Genomic DNA, 20,668 nt, shown 5'->3' with positions numbered 1-20,668 from the left:
GTGTCTGTGCCATTCGTATCCTCTTAATGCACAAGTGGATCTGCATGTTCTGACTCTAATAATGACCATGAAATCCATCTATCTTATCCAGGTCTGGTGGCAGGTGGAGACACCATCACATCACACACTAAACCATAACCGTAACCCAAACTATAGCCCAGTAACCCTAACCTTAACCACAATCACAACCTAACCCCAAACCCTAACCAATCCCTTTTTGTATTTTTTTCCTAAATGGCCATCAGCAGGATTTTTTTTTTCCAAGTTGTAAAGCTACGACAAAATAACAATGAACTTGGTCAGATGCAATGTTGATCCACGAACAACACAAGGACATCAGCTGTATCATCCTGGGTCTATCACAGGTCCTCCGCTTGGAAGGACACACCCAGATCACCCTGGAGACATAGGTGTTCAAGTGATCCCTCTGAAAAAAAGAAAACCAAAGGACCAGGGTTACTGGGATTGATCCCAGAGCCAGGCCCGTGGTGGGAGCCTGAAGGAGAGTCTCTGGTAGAAGAGGCCTCAGCCCATGTGGCCTGCCCTGGGGGTCTGATCCCTGGCTGTTGAAGCTAGCTTGAGGGACAAAATGTACTTCACAGTTTATTTATTGGGACATGAAACTAACGACTGAGCCCATAAAACTGTCCGTGAAGTGTTTACTGAGGTCAGACAGCAAGGGTTTTAGATGTAGATATATTTTACTGCCAGCAGATGAGGCACTTATCGGCTTCACTTTTCTGGAAGCTACATCCATCTTTTTACCCGGTCTTTAGGAGGTAACAAGAAGCATTTTAGGCTTTCGATGTTACATATGTAAGGATGTGACACAGTCAGGCTTCGAGTAAACTGTCCTCAGCATATATTTTGAAATAACACAGTATACAATGAAATGGTCTTTTTACTATGAAAGGGAATTTCCTCTCTGGTGGCAAAGCCCCATAGACAACTGTACAAGTGATCAACTCCCAGATCAACTCGAGCTTTAAGACTGCAATTGACTCGACTATAGAAGGTTTCAGAAGCTCTGCCCTAAGCAGGGGCCGGTCCATGTCGAATTTTGGGAATTCTAATTCAGAGGTACACCCTGTTTCTCCATGTGAAGCTTTTTTGTGCTACAGCGTGGTGCAAAAGCCAGTTTTCATTACTATTATTCCTTACCTTAGTTCTCATCATTTAAAGACATGTCCAGGGCCAAAATATAATTCTTTTTACATGCAGTATTGGCACTCAGTTGATATTATGTAACCCTGAAGCTGCTGGAAGGTTAAAAAAAGAAACAAACAAACCCAAAAAAACAAGAAAGAGAAAACAGAAAAGGGCAGAGGTGAACCTCGAGTCATGTCCTCAGAAACTGAGAAGCCCCCTGATGTGTTCACAAACTGTTGTAGCATAGGCAGCAAACCATCACTAATGAAGTTTGCAGGAGGTTGTTCCACTCGGCTTTTAACCCTAACATTCCTCACAGCAGTAAAGATCAGACGTAAAATATCTGCTCGATGCATTTTCTATCTATCTGTCTGATTTCTCACACATACAGACTAGAACAAGCAAGCATTCATATTGTGCTTTGACTGTATGAATGTAACTTTGACTGCTGTCAGCTTTTAAGTTGATCTGGAGCAAAACATCCAACATCTGCTGATCTCATTACTGACAACTAACCCTACTGCAGGAGTAAAACAACTCTGACAGTCATCAGTGAAAATAATACAGTTCCTGTAGACGTAGCTTATGTCATTGCTCGTAATTATTAATGATGAAAGTGTTGGTGTTTTATTCTGCACGTGGTTCCATGTATTAGGATTGATTGCTAGCTTTTAATCTCATCTGCAGACCATTAGAGGTGTCTGTGTACCGGTAAGTGCTACAGATTAAGATGGTACTGTGAGTAAATGTGCTGATATGGTGACAGTCTGGGGTGTTCTGTGGGGAGATTACATGTTTGATCACCGTACTGAAATATGAAAATGGATGGAATTTTTAATTTCCTAATAATTTAACTGATCTTGGTGTTTTCTTCTTTGGAAAGTTTCTTTCATTTTGTTCTAATCACAGTTTAAACAAAGTTTGAAAAAATATTCTTGACCTTTTTTGTAATGGAGCAATCCACAAAAGTGTTTGGACCAGCTTCAGTACATCTGCTCATTTCTTTTCATTGTACTCATTATGTGGTTAGTTGAACCTTGGATCCTTGGATATTCTAGAAACATTCAGCCATTTAAGGAATAATCAACACAGAAATCCAAAAGCAGCAGCCAAACAACCCTCGAAACACTTTCTTCAGCATCTTTACTTGTGTCGTTTTGGAGTGACGTGACCAAAAAACACAGCAAGTAATGCCGCTGTTACACCGCATTGTGGGGGTGTATTTTGTTGTGTAACCAGACGCCTTCTTCTTCCTTTTTCTTGGAGCTTTAAGGGAAGGGATGGAGATGTAAACCACAGGAGGGGGGGTAGAAGTGGCGTATAAAACCTAAAGTAGAGAAGGAAATACCCCAGAACCTTTGTTGGGTTAAGGATCGCAGGAGGAACAGAGGGAAGGAAGAGAGTAACCTGCTGTACCTGAACTGGTGCTTTTTGCAGAGGTGAAGACATGCTGTGGTTTCTGGGGCTGACCTGTGTGCTCTGCATAGGAGGGAGCGCTGTTGCAGGACAGAGAGGTGAGAAATACGTTTGATATCGGAAGATTAAAGAGCATTAGCAGTAAATATGAGTAAAGGGTAAAGTTTCAGAGTTTTAATTTGAAAGAAACACAAACAATATATGACGACTGATGTGGAGACGCAGCAGAGAAAGAAGGCATAATTTAAAACATTAGAAAATATAAACTGATTTATCCATCTGGGGAAAATGTTACAGCTTTCGGTAGTTTCTGGTGACAGGTTAGTGTTTTCTTAAGTAATTAATCTGATAAATGAAATGTTATTAATGGAAACTGCTATGCAGAACAAGAGAAAGGGGTGTTACATAAGAAAAATGACAAAAAGCTGCAAATGAAATGAATTCAAAGCCAGATTTTATTAATTATTTCAATATGATTTTTTAAATTAATTATTATATTTATTTTTAGGGGAGGTAGAGCTTTTTGTTATGAAAAATTAGAAAAATAGTCGTGCAGGAACACAAATTGACTTAAAGGAGCTCAAAGCTCATGAGGGCTGGAAAGTTCTGTGCACACAACGAGGGAAAACAATCATAGTGAGATTCCTGTCGTCCAGGACTCAGCCTCCTTTCCATTAGCAGAGACAGTGATTTATGTCGAGTATCTCTTCTCTCTGCTGTGGAATTCATTCGGTAAACACAGTTGCCGCTAACGAGAAGAACACATTTCCTGCTCTACACGCTCAGGAGATTTCTGCTTTTGGTGCCCGGTACATGCGGCTGAACTGACCTGCAAATGGTATTTTTAAAACAACAATAAACGTATGGATACAGTGTGTCGTCGCCTGCATTATTATTCAGACTTATTATCAGGTCTTTCTGTCTTTTAGCCGCACTTTAATGTTTTGCTTCACTCTCACGGCTCTCATCGTGTTATTTATGGCCCCAGCAGGAGGTTGTTTTGAGAGGAAAGCCTTCAAAAAACACATTATAGAATTTGTTCAAGACAGATGCTGTTAGTAGATGAATGTTGTGAAGAATCTCAAAAGCTGGATATATGAAGAATCAACTGCTGATCAAAGGTTTGAAAGATCAAATTTAACTAAAAGTTATAAACTGAATTGCTTTCACTGAGTGAAAGTATTTGATCCCCAAGCAAGCAGGGTGTCCAACTCCAGGGCTCAAGAGCCGGTGTCCTGCACGTTTTTTGTGTCCTTAATCCAACACAGCTGATTTTAATGGCTAAATTACCTCCTCAACATGTCTTGAAGTTCTCCAGAGACTTGCTAACTAATCATTTAATTCAGGTGTGTTGACCCAGGGTGAGATCTAAAACCTGCAGGACACTGGCCGTTGAGGCCTGGAGTTGGACACCCATGACTTAGTACTTAGTGGAGAAACACCTGCTGGTAACCACAGCTTTCAGATGTTTCTTGCAGTTGGTCACCAGGGTTGCAGGAGCAATTGTGGCCCACTCTTCTTTACAAAAACTCTCTAAATCCTTTAGGTTCCTTGACTTTCTGTAGGACTGAGATCTCTAGTCCTTCATGACCTTAATCTACTTTTTCTTTAGCCCCTCCTTTGTTGCCTTGGCACTGTGTTTTAGGTCACTGGCATGATGGAAGATCCATTCACAAACTCTCTTCAGTGTTCCCAGAAAGTTGATTCTGTTCATGTGGATATATGGTTACCTGGATTACTAAGCATGCATTAAGACATCTTCAGTGAGTTTCTCATCCCGGATTTTATGCTTCATGGCCCCGCCCATTGTCCCCTCAATGCGCTGAAGTCGTCCTGGACTCCCAGCAGACAAACAGCCTCAGAGCGTAATGTTTCCACCTCCACGCTGGACTGTGGGAATGCTGTTCTTTCTCCAAATACAGCGGGTCAAGTTGAGCACAGCACTTTCTCCCAAGCCTCCTCTGAATCGTTTAGATGTTCACTGATGTAGATGTTAAGACAGGCCTGTACATGTGTCTTTCTGAGCTGGGGGAACATGGAGGCTTTGCAAGTTTCAGCCGATCATGGTGTGGTGTATCATCAATGATGTTCGTAGTGTCTGTGGTCCAAGCTTCTCTTGTGTAGTTTTGAGCTGATATGACACCTTTATCATGATCACTGTCAGTCCATGAGGTAGAATCATGCATGGATGCATTAAGGGCAATTAATAGCCATTTTATATTTCTTCCATTTCCAAATGATCCCACCAACAGTTAGCGCCTTCTCAACAAGCTTCCTGCTGATGGAGCTGTAGCTCCTTCCAGCCTTGTGCAGATCTACAATCTTGTCCCTGATATTCCGTCTTTCTCCAATAAATGAAAAATTATAGACTGTTTTTTTGTGAGGGAGTAAATTTACAAATTCAGCTGAGGATTAGATAATTATTTCCCCCACTGTGAAATTTTGTTAACTAGGCTTTGTGAAAAAGTGAGATCAAGTCACTATATGTATCCTCTATCAATATTAGATAGAGACTATCAATATTATCAATACTGTTTTGGCTTCATCTTATTGCCTCTGAATGAATCAGATTACAGGTTCTTAATTAGGTTCTTAATTAGAGAACAGAAGTTCAATATAAATATATATACATATATATATATATACATATATATATATATATATATATATATATATATACACATATATATTAGGGGTGCAACGATACACAAAATTCACAGTTCGGTTCGGTTCGATACTTTGGTGTCACGGTTCGATATTTTTTCGATACAAAAAAAATGTTCATGCCTTTTTAATTTGTCATTTATTAAAATTATAAATATATATTTTAACTCAAAGGTACAGTTTTTAAATGTAACCCTTGTGCGTGTTTTTTATTTTGACAGCGAATGCACACCTGCGGACCACTTATGTGCAGCCCTGGTTATATAGCTCGTCATATTGCAGCCACAGAAATTATTTTGTCCATGAAACCATAAAGCTGCACTTTCTTTTTGCCTTATAGTCTGATTTGTCATAACTTCTCCGTTTTGTGGTAAGCTTTTCTTTGGCTGTCACTTCTTCACCCTGACCTGTCTTATTTGGCTCAGCAGAACTAAAATATATATGCTGCTGCTTTTACACACGCACTCACATAAGCTCAGCGATTCTCTGCGCGGTCAACCTCTCACATGTTTAAGCTTGCTGCGGGAGATTTCACTTGTCATGTTTGCATAGTAAGCTAACGATTAATAAGACGATGTCAGAGGAATTGGTGCACAAATTATCATCACTCACAGATCAGTGCTGTCGCTCTCTATACACAGTTCGCACGATTGCAAAGTGAAAGCAAAAAAACAAGCGCAAATTCAAACGCGATTTCAATATGTCACATATTGACAGTGGCTCACCGATGCCAACGACATAATTACCCAGCTACATTTCTGAAAGAATGCAAAAGCATTGACATATATTTTTCCTTCCTACAATAGCCCGACGGGCAGGGAAGAGATAGATTTTGGTAGCCCGACTGAAAAAATCGCTAGCTCCAGGACGTCGGGCTAGCGATATTGCAAGCCCTGTATCTGATTGAGGAATCACTCATCTTTGGAAAAGAGAGTTTATTACAGAGAAATGTCTCTTTCCAAAATAAAAGCTATACTATCCGCTTCTTCTGGGCTATATTCTCAGCAGCATAAGGGGAATCATGTGCTAACAGCTGTCTAAATGACTCGGCTAAAGTTAGTAGCATGCTTGTTGTTTTTGTCTTTGCACTAGGATGATGTCGGCGTAAATGTGCAGTCATATTCGTTGTGTTCCCACTAGTGCTTTCAGGTTAATCTCGTTGAAATGATCTTAACGCCACAACACGGCAAATCTCCGTTAACGAGCTACCGCCGATCGCCCTGTGCATGGGGCTAGACGGCCAACACGTTAACGAGCTAACTGCGCTAACACACTAGTTCCCACCCATGTAATTGAGCATTGCATGGCACATCCAACATACTGTTTTACTTTAGTCCATGACTCGCTTACCTTCAGGGTCATACGTCACATGAAAACCAAAATAATTCCAAACGCCAGATCTGAATGAGAGTGGGGGAGGTCCATGTTGCAAAGAGAGCTTAACTTCTGTCTCGCTAGCTTGCCCTGCTCTCTTCCTTCTGACTATGCTGTCTGTGTTGAGCGCTCAGTGGATCTGCGCTCGACAGTGCAGCCTAGGCGGAGTAGTCGAACGCAGATTCACTGAGCGCTCAACACAGACAGCATCGTCAGAAGGAAAGTTGATAAAATAAATTACAAATGTTGTATTGTTCGATACATATGCGTACCGAACCGAAAGCACTGTATCGAACGGTTCAATATCGATACGAATATCGTTGCACCCCTAATATATATATACCACTGAGTTTCAGTTTGATAGACATATTAGACTTTAATAAAACTATTCCACAAACATAAAAGTAATTCAGAAACCTATAACTTCTTATTCCTGCAGTTAAAGTCCTGTGATTATATCTATAAATTAAACTTCCCACTCGATAGTTGATTTGTGGTTAAATGAAGGCAATTTGCACCAAAACTACAGATCATACTGAAACCAAGCATCCCAGGATACCCATAAGCTTAATTCCAGAAAGCATGTGAGCAGGAAAAATGTCCCATATCTTCCGGATAATCTTGTGTCATTCTATTTCTAGGAATTTTTTTTTTTTGACTTCTGACTCCAGTTAATGTGTGGGCTGTGGATTCGAATGAGTCCTGTGGTGGTGGAGGAATGCCAGGCATTAGACTTTGGCATTAAACATGCAGTGGATCATGTTGTACAGGACCCTCCACACACATATCAAAACACTGCTCCCTAGCTAGCTGCCAGTTCATCCAACAAAACAATTCCACAGAAAAAGTGAAGCAGTGCAGCAATAAACCAAACCTGCTCCGTGTAGTTATAACTTGAGTTCTTGTTTTTACTGCAAAGTTCTTATTAACTGTTTCTTCAAATTTGTTCTGTATATAAAATTACATTGTCTAAACTTTTATGTTTTCATTATTTTTAAAGGTTTTCTGCTTGTATTTGTTCGTGATTATTTATTCTTATTTTTTTCTTTTGTTTTTAATTTCAGAGAATCAGGTTGTACATTTAAGGTCACACGTTTTTTCCCTAGATCATGCTCTGAATGATCAAAATCATATTTTTATTTAAATACAATACTTCAGTAGGTAAATTTTAACACTAGTTATTTCGAGCTAACTGATCTGACTAAAGGTTAGACGAGAGAAAAATGGGTAATTGAAAACAAATTATTCCTGTGAATAGGTAAAACAGGAGAAACTTTGAAGCACTGTTGACAATGTTGGGCAAGTTACTTTGAAAAAGTAATTAGTTATAGTTACTAGTTACTTCCTCAAATTACTAGGAAAAGTAACTATCTAAAATAAGACAAAAACATAAAATCTGAGTAGAAAAGTTACATTTTTTACTGTAACAACCACAAACATGTTTAATGAATCATTTTCATAACTTCAAATGCAAATATAAATTATAAATTTTAAAAACCTTGCATGGGGAATATAAAAGATTTCCTTTACTAATTGGTTTGTTCTCTCTTCAAACCCAGATGGAGAAATTATCAGTCAGATTAAAATGACTAATCTCGTCTTGGGTGAGATTAAAGAGCTTTTGAAGCAGCAGGTAATGCTCTGTCATAAAAATATATTTAACTACCTTTACTTGCATTTGATAACAGTTTGACTCAGGGTGCTGAGGAAATGCAAAAAGGTATTTAATCTGTTGGTTGTACTTTCCAGATTAAGGAGATTGTATTCTTAAAGAACACAGTGATGGAGTGTGAAGCCTGTGGTGAGTTCACAAGCTCCCTTATCAATGATGGAATTATGTTTATGTCTGAGAATACACACATTATTACATCATTATTGAAATTTTATTATCTTTATCGAACTTGAGCCATTATCCATAATTTTCCACAACTATGAATAATGATTATGTAGTCCATTAGAAGAAACGGGAGAGAGATTTGAAGACAAAAGGAAACAACTAATAATTTGCTTTGATATCCTCTTTTCTCAGCAATGGGGGGTATGCAACCTCAACCCACCTGTGTGCCCAACTCCTGCCACCCTGGGGTGAGCTTTGTGGAAACACCAGAGGGTGTAAAATGTGGACCCTGTCCTCACGGCATGGAAGGAAACGGTACCCACTGCACTGACGTGGATGAGGTACGAGCAGAGATTTGATAAACTGTTGCTGACAGTACAGTGTTACAGGTATAACCATTGTAAGGTCAGAAAACTCTCTGCCTGACTTCGTCAACTAGAAGGTGACGGAATGGCTAAAATTTGGACTTTACTAGAAACCCAGTAAAGGGCTCATCTAAATGAATGCAGGTCCTCATCCTAAAAACATCCTGATGTGTGTGTGTCTCCTTATTACGAACAGTGCACTGTGAAACCGTGCCACATGGGTGTTCGCTGCATCAACACATCCCCAGGTTTCCGCTGCGGCTCCTGCCCCGCTGGATACACTGGCCCGCAGGTCCAGGGCGTCGGTCTTGCCTACGCCACTGCCAACAAACAGGTCGGCACCATGCAGCAGTTTATGGATCCATTCAACATGAGATCAATTTGGACTTTACGTGGCCGCCCAAAACAAACTTCCTTCTCTCTCCGACTTATTTTTCTCTTTGCCTCCTTTTTCAGTCTTAATGGTAAAGACCATTCAAGTGACTTTGCATTTGTCTTTAAATCTCTGTCCTTTTTAAGGTATGCAGAGATATTAATGAGTGTGATGGTCCCAACAATGGAGGCTGCGTGGCGAACTCCGTGTGTCTGAACACCCCCGTAAGTATGAACAAAGTGAATTTCCATGAAATTGCTGATTAGATCTAAGCCTCAGAGTCATTCTTTGTGTTGGCTGAATATTTTATTTATTTTCATCCTTAATCACTTTTGGCTGTAGTAGCAGCAGTCCTACCTTACAGCTGATACAGTATTGGAAACACAATCCTCTGGGTTAACTGCATGTAACTGTGTCCAAGACGAATTGCAACAGAATGTTTTTGAGCAATCTCTTAATGGTTTAAACTTTATTCCTAAAATGGTCATTTAAATGGAAACAATTTCCATCCATCTATTTTCTTAACTGCCTACTCAGTTCACGGTTGCAGGGGTGCTGGAGCCTAGAAACAGGTTACAGCTTTGGCAGGTCACCAGGACTAATTTGTGGTTGTGCATGTGCTTCAGCTTGAACGGAGAGCGGAGAGGGGTTTTTACTCACTGCAAACATCCTTCTAAAATTCCCAATGCACATCGCAGGATAGTGATAGCTGATAATTGGTCCCATGGAGAAGGTGTACACTCCACATAGAAAGGCCCTAACCTGTCATTAGTGGATATGCATCAAACTCCAGTCTAGGGTTATCAGTTAGGGTTAAAGATTGCATAGTGAAGCCCACGGTGAACTCAGTGTTTTGTATAAATGCAGTATATCCCATGCCAGATGTATGTGTAATCTTAGGACCAATATTTCTCCTTCGTTTGCTGTCTGAAGCACTGTGTTTTAAGTTCCATGTTAACACTACCAATGTGGGCACCTGTGACATGGTGGGATGGTTCTATCAGGGCTCTTTCAGATGTGGTCCCTGTAAGACAGGCTACACTGGGGATCAGCAACAAGGCTGTAAGCCTGAGAGAGCCTGTGGCAATGGCCAACCCAACCCCTGCCACGCCAGCGCAGAGTGCATCGTCCATCGAGAGGGGACCATTGAGTGCCAGGTGAGCAAATAAAACTTTTATGTTTTAGCTCCTTGGATTTAGCTTTGATGGGTTATCAAAGCTATTACAACATTCCTTCCTCATCATGTTATAACAATAATAGCAGCTATTGGGAAATAGCTGTTTGAGCACTTATGCTCATGTTGTGCAGACCACAAAACAGAGCCAATAAAAGCATTATGTACGGCTTCTAAAACATTTTCCATCCTTATAGTGTGGAGTCGGATGGGCTGGCAATGGCTATGTGTGTGGTCCTGACACCGACATCGATGGTTTCCCAGATGAAAAACTGGACTGTCCTGATAGTAACTGCAACAAGGTAAATCTCCTTCATATCTAAGAGAACTCTTTGAAAGTTACCCATATTAAAACAATTTATTTAGCTGTGAAGAAGATCAAAGATCTTATAAAAATGTGACATAAAAGAAGATGTTGTCATACTTTAAATTCAAACCTCAATCCCAGATCAAAGGTCTTTATCACTTTATACAAAACAAAAGTATTAATTAAAACTTACCCATCTGCTTATGTTTCTTCCAGGATAACTGTCTCACTGTTCCAAACTCTGGTCAAGAAGATGCTGACAGTGATGGAATTGGAGATGCCTGCGATGAAGACGCAGATGGGGATGGGATCTTAAATACACAGGTTCATACACAAAGGATACTGAGGTTGAAAGAAAATATAGTAAAATCATGTAACTTTGCTCTCAGGGACTAAAACATCTTTTTCCCAGGATAACTGTGTGTTGGTGCCCAATGTGGACCAGAGGAACATCGATGAGGATGACTTTGGCGATGCCTGCGACAACTGTCCTGCCGTCAAAAACAATGACCAGAAAGACACAGACGTGGACAAATATGGAGATGAATGCGATGAAGATATCGATGGCGATGGTAAAGACTTTGTGCAAATAGATTTTAAATCTATATTAATTATAAGACCTATTTACTCTGGCTGTTAATTAGAAACACTGACATGTATTGATATGCCTTTAATTTGAGATGTGATTTGAATGTGAATTTGATACATGAGATTTTTACAACCTTTCAACTGGAATCATTTTCATGTTATGACTATGAGTGTGTGTGTGTGTGTGTGTGTGTGTGTGTATGCACATGCACTTGTTTAACCATCTTAGTGAGAACCATTTTGAACTTTAGACAATTAGATTGGTGACATTTTGGAAAATAAGGACCTGTGGGCCACACACACTCCTGTAAAGGCCTGGTTGAGATTTGCTTTAGGTTTAAAATTAGAATGAGGTTTTAATTTATGGTTATGCATGTAGATGGGATGGTTAAGATTACGATAATGGGTCAGACAAAGATTTTGTATTTATTTATTTATTGGGTCTGTCATAGTCAAATGTGTGGAAATGTCTTCGTGTTGGTAGGTGGATTTGGTTTCCTTTAAACATACTTTATCCGCATGGTGGTGCTACAGGTGTGTAGTTGAGAATGAGTATGGTCTGACCAACCAGACTGAGTAATCATGAGCATTAGAGATGCCAGCAGGGTCAACAAATTAATCCACAAGGCTGGAACCATCACTGGCCAGAATCTGGAGACATCTGAGTCAATGGTGGACAAGAGGACAGTGAACAAACTGCTGTCCATCACTGACAACACATTAAAGCTATGTGCCTGTCTTCGGGTTACTATAATATTTTCTAACATTCCCAATGTTAACCCCAGGAATTCCCAATCACCTTGACAACTGCAAAAGGGTCCCAAATGCTGACCAGAAAGATCGAGACGGTGACAAAGTGGGAGATGCCTGTGACAGTTGTCCCTATGATCCCAACCCTGACCAGGTGAGAAATGTCTTCACACGTTACATCAATATCTTGCAAAAAGGCACGAGAAGTTAAGCAGTTAATCTTAAGTAGAAAATCTTGCTTTTAATGGCCTCTAGTGGTTTAACTTTTTAGTCTGCAACAGTAATTTGGTATAGCGTGTACTCCAGGATGTAGCATCACACTCATGGTGCATTATTCAGTCCACATTGTCTTTCCTAGCTGGGATTATCATTGTCATTGTCTGCTTGTTATTCTTTGGAAAATTTCACATCTGAAATTCAACTCTACTTATGTTTCTCAGATGGATGCGGACAATGATTTGATTGGCGACCCCTGTGACACTAACAAGGACAGGTATTGTGTGAGCTCATCAGTCAAGTCACTTGTATTTATCTGGATCTGTTTTCATTCTCCAAGTCAAATTTGCACCTGCTATAACATCTGTCTCTTGTCCAGTGATGGCGATGGTCACCAAGACTCTCGGGACAACTGCCCAGCTGTCATCAACAGCTCTCAGTTGGATACTGACAAAGATGGAAAGGGAGACGAGTGTGATGATGACGATGACAACGATGGGATCCCAGACCTGCTGCCACCTGGTCCTGATAACTGCCGTCTGATCCCCAACCCTCTACAGGAGGACTCTGACGGTGTGTGACACTGTTGACATATTAAAATAAAAGTTTGTGCTTTACTTACGCCTAATATCTACCTATCCTCCCAGGTGACGGCGTGGGTAATGTATGTGAGAAGGATTTCGACAACGACACCATAATTGACCCAATAGACGTCTGTCCAGAAAACGCAGAGGTCACCCTCACTGACTTCAGGGAGTACCAGACAGTCGTTTTAGATCCAGAAGGAGATGCACAAATCGATCCTAACTGGGTGGTGCTGAACCAGGTCAAGCGATTATGGCTTCTTTGATTTTTGCTGTTCTATTTTTTTGCCAGAATAACATGTCATGAAATAACATTTCTCTACAATCCCCTGTTCTGTTTGTACAGGGAAGAGAGATCGTCCAGACTATGAACAGCGATCCTGGATTGGCTGTTGGTAAAAAACTGTTTGACATTTCAAGAAAATATAAAATATAAATATTAAACTGCCATCTGAAATGACCGAAAATGGCATGGATTTGTTTAAAGGAAACCAAATTCACCTACTAATAGGCCCCTGGCTGTTGCTTTAATTTACTGCACATAGAGCTAAACGTCTATGCTACATTTTAAAAACAAAATCTGATGTGAAATAATTTGTCCTGCAGGTTACACAGCTTTCAGCGGAGTAGATTTTGAAGGAACATTTCATGTTAATACGGTAACGGACGACGACTATGCAGGTTTTATATTTGCGTACCAGGACAGCTCCAGCTTCTACGTGGTGATGTGGAAGCAGGTGGAGCAGATCTACTGGCAGGCAAACCCGTTCAGAGCCGTGGCAGAACCAGGAATCCAACTGAAGGTATGTCACTGCCGTACTGTTTGCAAGAAATTCCAGCTCCACTTCAGGATAATGGATTAGTCGTAAAGAGACTTTGAGCTGTAACTAGTAGTTGTATTAATATTTAATCTATGGTTTAAATGCTTTATAGGGTCAAGGTTTTGCAGCACAGTCCATTTGAAGAAGTGTCCATAATGAAATAATGAGCTAAAAGACGATTATTTTCACTGCCTTGTGGCTTACAACCAACCAGTTAAACCTTAAAAACAATTTTAGTTGCCATGGTCAGAAAATGGTAGTAAATTTGTTGATAATCTGTAGATTTAGTAGAGGCATACAAACAGCCTCTTCTTTGGCTCTCGGAGGAGCCGGACACACTTTTTCTCCTCTCCCTTATTTTCCCTGCTTATGTCCTTGTCTAGTCTCGTGTTTTTTTTGTATTTTTGTATTTTCCCTGGAACATTCTCTCACAGTCTGTTCTCTAAAACCTAAAAGAGGAATTATGGATTGGATCAACTGGTCCCTAAATGCAATTGACACCCCTTTCTCAACGAGAAGTTTGGGCTTGGGTGAGCCTGAGTGCTGAAGATATCGACCTATTCGGAACCATGGTAACAGGGTTCTGGCTGATCGGAGCTGGCTTGGCCCTGACTTATCGAAGAATTAAGAAAGCGGAACCGGCTGTTCAAACCCCCACAAGGCTGCCCGCTGGGATTGGAACGATGGGAAGAGGCATGAGTTTCTCAAAATGGGCTCATTGAGTCAGCACGGATAAGATCTTGGAGAGGCTACGGCTGCTGTGAATACTCAGAATAAGATCTCTGACTGCAGACTGGATACATCTCGGAAGGGCTAGCCCGGAATAACATCTCTGGGCGCAAAATTGGATGACATCTCGGGGAGACACACTGCTGTGAGTTCTCAGAAATTGGCTCCTTGAGCACAAGAAATGACAACATCACAGAACGCAAGTATGGCGAAGCTCACGGCTCTCCAACGGGAGATTGAGAGACCAGTGTTGGACTGTAGAACTGCTTTGAAATTCATATGAGCTGTTCACACTAAAGTAAAAAAATACCATCACTTATGCGGATACCCTCTCGGCGCCAGCTGCAAGGCCGGAGCTGAACAAAACACCCTGATAACGACTGTGTTTAGTCTGTTCCTTCCCATTCCATGCAAGGCCACCAGGGTTGGCTGGAAGACTGTTTACTTAGCCTAGCAGGGCGAAGGACACTGTCTCAGCTGAACTATGGACACGCACACACATACATATACTGATACTGATAAGCACTCACCGACGCATCACCCTCCCTACCCCGGATCCAACGCCACCTCCAACGCTTACCTCCCCTCTGATGTGGACATCGGGTCAGTTGGAGGCGCAGTCGAAAGATTGCAGCGGTCCCAGATCAGATGTACACACTGGAACTCTTTCCCATGTTGCTTGTCTGTGTTTATTGTGCTATGGTGTGTTGATTGATATCTGTGCATCTTTTTGTGTTACACATTTCGATGTTTTTTTCCTCGCTACCTAGCCTGACCTGTCTCCCCAATGTGATGTTTGTGTATTGTATGTACGGTCGGCAAGGTCTGTCATCTCGGTTGTGGGCAAAAGACCTGCAACTGACAAATAAAGGCTATCTCTCTCTCTCTCTCTCTCTCATATGAGTTGTGAAATAATCTATAATAAAAAAACAAAAACAAAATGTGATCGCAAACACGTTATCCCTTTTTTTACTCTTCTTAAGGCAGTGAAATCAAACACAGGTCCAGGTGAAAACTTGCGGAACGCTTTGTGGCACACGGGCGACACCACCGATCAGGTGAAGCTCCTGTGGAAAGACGCTCGCAATGTTGGCTGGAAAGATAAGACCTCGTACCGCTGGTTCCTCCAGCACCGGCCTGCTGACGGCTACATCAGGTACCGTGACACACAATTAACGCTGATGTTTTGTAGGAGCCACAGGCTGGAAAATAACATTCATCTTATGATAGAGAGTGTGTGTGTGTATATTTGTTTAATCATCTTAGTGAGGACCAGTTCGAGCATTGGACCATTAGATTGGGGACATTTTGAAAAACTGAGGACCTTGAGATTTTCTTTAGGTTTAACATTAGAATAAGGTTTTAATTTATGGTTATGCATATAGATGGGATGGTTAAGAGTACGATAAGGGGCTAGACAAAGGTTTTGTATTTATTTATCTATTGGGTGTGTCATAGTCAAATATGTGGAAATGTCTCTGTGCCTGTGAAAATACTTTCTCAGCATGAAAGTGTCACAGGTGTGCGTGTGTGTGAACTGGGTGAGGTCTGATCAACAAAACTGAGTAATCATGAGTATCAGTGCCAGGGATGCCAGCAGGACCAACAAATTAATCCCCAATGCTGGAACCATCACTGGCCAGAACCTGGAGACATCTGAGCCAATGAGGGACAAGAGGTCACTGAACAAACAGCTGTCTTGCCCAAGGATACAACGACCGAGACTGTCCGAGCCGGGGCTTGGACCGTCAACCTTCCGGTTACAAGACAAACTGCCAACTCTTTGAGCCACGATCGCCCGGCTTATGTAGCTGGGATGGTTACGGTTACTATAAGGGGCTTTCCAAAGATATCCATGCAAACTCGTGTGTATTTATGTACGTGTGTCATAGTGAAATGTGTGGAAACATCTGTGTGTCTGTGGAAACATTTTCTCAACATGATAGTGCCAGAGGCATGTAGTCGAGAATAGATGAACATGTACAGTGAATACATGCAACAGTTTTATAAATATTTCAATAAAAGTAAAAATTTGAATACATTGGTGGTGCTAGAGAAAAAGAATCAGCCATAAAATGTAATTCTGCAAGTGTTATTAACACTTTGTTAATGCAATGTTGGTTGCTGCGCTTTGTTGGTTTGCAGAGTTCGTTTCTACGAGGGCACTCAAATGGTAGCGGACACGGGCGTCATCATAGACGCGACCATGAGAGGAGGCCGACTGGGAGTCTTCTGCTTCTCCCAGGAGAACATTATCTGGGCCAACCTGCGTTATCGCTGCAACGGTGAGTGAAACATTCAGAAGAGTTGAAAGGCTGGACTGCAGCCACAAAGCGTTTTTCATTTATTCAACAATGTTCCTCTGCCAAGGAAAGAACTAGTGCCATTTGTTTCTTTGTCAGCAGGAAATACCGAGCCAAATTTCACAAAGCAATCAAACATAAGCCATTTCAGTTTTAGTGGCTATATTTAGAACACTTTCCTAAATATGAAAAATATTGCTTTTACCTTGCAGAGGATTCGCTCTCCAAGTGCCCTGCTAGCTTTTGAAGCCAGTCATGTCTGATGTTGGATAACTTGGTTATTTGATGTGTTTTTGTTAACCAGTTATGCACTGACTGGAAGTATGCTATTATTAGCAGAGCCATGAATGCTGCCACAAATGTGTGACTTTTCAAACTGAATTGTGAACTGGCTTTCCACTGTGTTTCTTCAGACACTCTTCCAGAGGATTTTGATGCCTACAGAGCCCAGCAGGTCCAGCTGGTAGCCTGATGACAACAAACAGGCCCAAAGAGAACGCTTTCCAATGCACAGCTGGATCTCAGAAAGAAGATCATCACGGCGATAAGTTTAATTAAAAATCCAGCAGAAGTGTTGGAAATGTCTCCAGTGAAAATTGATTGATTGTGGTGCAGAGCAATGGTAATATGTGTTCAAAGGGAAGTGGTATAATGTTAGATTAAAAATTATATAACATTTTCCACTTCAGAAAAACCACTTGAAAAGATTGGACTGTCACTAATGAATAAATGTTGTTGTTGTGTGGGAATCTGATGTCTGTGCATACTGAAACCATGGATATCAATGTATCTAATATCCCTGTTTAGATGCATCCACTTGGGGATTATAGCGCTTACCATCTTGTTTTTTTGTTTTAAACTAGATGTCATTAAGACACTGGACATTCACCATAAGGGATCTGTATATGACAATGTAGTCACTCCCCAAAGCAGGCTATGCTTTTCTCTCAATTTTACTCTAAATGGGTAAGTAATTTACAAAATAAAAATTAAATTGTATTAAAGAGAACCTGAAGCTAGCAACTGAAACAATACACTTATGAGTAAACTGTTTACTGTGGGCATAAATCGAGTGAGCAGTAAGGTCATGTTTCTTATAGACTTCTATACAAATTGGCTAGAAATAATGCAAGTTTAAAGCACTTAAGAATCAGCTCGACTTCTCAGACCGAGAAGTTTTATAGCACAGTCTATAACAGAGAAAGGTAAATTACATTTACTTTAGTAAAATTACGTTGATGATCATTCAATTTAAAATTGGCTTTATAGGTATTATATGTTATTAAACAGGAACAAGCCGAACGTGATTTTAAGTAACAGACTTGACTGTTTGTTTTCAAACTCAACAGCTTTTAGTGGAAATTAACATTCTGAACAAGTCACAAGCATGCACATATCCAAAATAATCTTTTAAATTTGCATTTGGAAATACAGATTACAAAATAGAAACAATAGCAAAGACAATATACAACAGGATTGAAACATCATGCATGTCCACAGCAACACGCTGTGATGCGACACTGGACAGTTTCTTTTTAATCGGCATATTCTGCAAATCAAGACTATGTGCAGAGAAAAATCTGTCTTCCACATTCAATTTAATTTGACTTTTTTTTTTCTTATAAACAAATGGTCACGTAAAGAGAATCACATGGCAACAAATAAATAACTACAGTTCTGTTACTACGACTTACAGGACAACAGTGATATAATGCTATTCTCACTAGAAGCTTTAAGTGGAACTTAAACTCTGTTTTTTTTAATTTTTGTTTACACATTTTAATTAACTGTAGAGTCATTTATAAAACCCCATATTATTAAAGGGACATTTGAGTCAAACCTAAAGTCTCTGGGAACAAGCAGTACAGACCAAGCAGCAACTCTTTCCTTGTATTCTGGGACTGAGGGCACACCTTTAATCGCACGCTCCTGTTTGAGCATCACTCATCAAACTTTTTTCAGTTTGTGACAAAAATGTAGTTTGTGCCTTTTTATGGCAAAAAAAGGGAACGGGCTGTGCCGAGAAGTACCTCAAGTAAGTGACGTCTCAGACTAAAATAAGCAAAAGTCTCAAACCTAAACAGTGTATCAGACATAAAAAGACATTTTCAGATGACCTGTGCATCTTATATTTGAAATAAATGGACCCCCAGCTCTCTGCATTTCACCATGTTGTCTCAGGATCGGCCTATTTTGTGAAATTACTTCAAATCTGATCAACAAACCTGACATTTTTAGTCTCTTTTACTAATTTTAAACTAAAGTGTTAGCTGCCTTGCATGAAGTCAAGTCTATTACCAGAGTTATAATTACTTTTAGATAAAACCACAAAGAAGGCGTTAACACACCTCATCAGCAGTTTCTAAGTAGTGTGAGTTCAGCATGAGCTCCTCTCTAGTACATGTTCTTGTTTTAACTGTTAGGCTTGTGGGTGGATATTTTAGACAGGAAAAAATATGACAAACCTGTAGTTTTGAGTTTTAGCTACTAGAGTAAAGTCAGACTGTGTTGCAGAACTGTTACTGGCAGCATATGTATTTAATGGCTCAGTCACAGTAGAGTAAAAACAGGATGGAACCTCCTTGCGCCTAGAAAAGGAAAATTGGTGGTTGCCCCATGAATGCATTGACTTATTTATTTATTTTCTGTCGGAGACCAACCGTAATTAGTTGCACCTGAGGCTGACCGCGCACCACCTCTGCACAGATCACCTTGTGGGGGGCAATCGGTCTCTAATTTTCAAATGCAGCCAAAACTGCCACCACAGTGCAATCAATCTGAGTCTGTCTGCGGCGATGAGCACAACTCATCTGTGAGTTGCCACAGTGGGCTCGACTCAGCTGGTTGCAAACTGTTTGTATTCTGTTCATATCGCTGAGGTTCTCACTGGACTCTAAATGCCCAATGTGAAGTTTTATATGTAGCCAAGTCTCATTATCACCAACAGACTGCATGTAATAGTCCCTTTGACCCTATTCAATCGCAAAGTCATACCAGCCTGAAGCCATCTTAACAGCAGTAAGTTCCTGTGAAGATGGCAACGCACTCTGAGTGCTTGCATACCACTTTCAAACCACTGTTTACTCTAGTGTGACTGTGACATATGTAGCTAATTAGTGTTTGAATCAGAGTGTGTGTGTGTGTGTGTGTGTGTGTGTGTGTGTGTGTGTGTGTGTGTGCGAGAGTGTGTGTGAGTGTGTGCGTGTGACCAACAAAGAAACACATTCGGAATGCCTATCCTTTCCAACACAAGCACACAAGCTGCACTGGAGTAAGCCCTTTCTAGTTTTGCATCCCCTAAGATCTTCACAGATTAAAAAACAAGACAAGCCAAAATATAGTTTACAAAGGAAAATAGAGAATTCATCTTTTCTTTGACATGAAAATATTTCCGGAGTATACATCTGGTGTGAAACAGTCAGCATTCACGTCAGGCAGAACAGTCTCTGCTCAAAAGCCAGGAAATCACAAATAAAGTGCGAAGCAACCAGTGGACTAAACATTGCACACACATACACAAAAAAACAAAACAAAGAAAGAAACCAAGAGAATAAAAAAAACCCAACACACACAGTTGCTTTTTACCCAGTCCAGAACGTGACATGATAGGCAACAACAACAAAATCCGGTGTCTTGAAAAGCACTCCACTTCAGCATAGCGAGATCAAAGTCCTGCACATAACATGTTATAATAATCTGCTCGACGTGTCTATCATGTCATGCGGCTGACTGCGTAACACAGAAGCGTCAGAAGAGTCAAGTTCACATATGCAAACGATCAGCGCACGTGCCAATCTGCAACTTCCACGGGACGGATCCCGCATCAACAAAGCCAAGGAGAAGGCCGGAACGACCGCAAGATCTTTCTATACAAGAAGGGACCGCTTTACACTCGTACGCAGAGAGATGCTACAGTAGTAGGAGAAAGCGTGGAACAAGCAACAGTCTGATTCCTTAAAAGGAGAAAAGGGGCAAATGAAAGAGTGCAGAGAGAAATGGAAGCCTGGTCGCCTTCTGT

General features: G+C 40.7%; 1 protein-coding gene across 1 annotated transcript; it reads left to right on the top strand.

The window, feature by feature from the left end:
• The first annotated feature begins 102 nt into the window (after positions 1–102).
• LOC120734421 (cartilage oligomeric matrix protein) lies at positions 103–17,659 on the top strand. The gene is made up of 19 exons (XM_040033260.1): positions 103–2,663; positions 8,163–8,236; positions 8,353–8,404; positions 8,633–8,781; positions 9,002–9,139; positions 9,325–9,402; positions 10,183–10,335; positions 10,550–10,654; positions 10,876–10,983; positions 11,072–11,231; positions 12,033–12,151; positions 12,438–12,490; positions 12,593–12,786; positions 12,861–13,039; positions 13,144–13,192; positions 13,404–13,600; positions 15,331–15,503; positions 16,493–16,632; positions 17,064–17,659. The coding sequence occupies exons 1-19, from the start codon at positions 2,597–2,599 to the stop codon at positions 17,120–17,122; spliced, it is 2,247 nt and encodes a 748-aa protein (XP_039889194.1). The 5' UTR covers positions 103–2,596; the 3' UTR covers positions 17,123–17,659.
• The last annotated feature ends 3,009 nt before the right edge of the window (positions 17,660–20,668 follow it).

The sequence above is a fragment of the Simochromis diagramma genome, unplaced genomic scaffold (assembly GCF_900408965.1).
Source record: "Simochromis diagramma unplaced genomic scaffold, fSimDia1.1 OVJJ01000334.1, whole genome shotgun sequence".
Classification (NCBI taxonomy): domain Eukaryota; kingdom Metazoa; phylum Chordata; class Actinopteri; order Cichliformes; family Cichlidae; genus Simochromis; species Simochromis diagramma.
The sequence above is the reverse complement of the archived record's forward strand: the minus strand, read 5'-3'. Positions and strand labels throughout refer to the sequence as shown.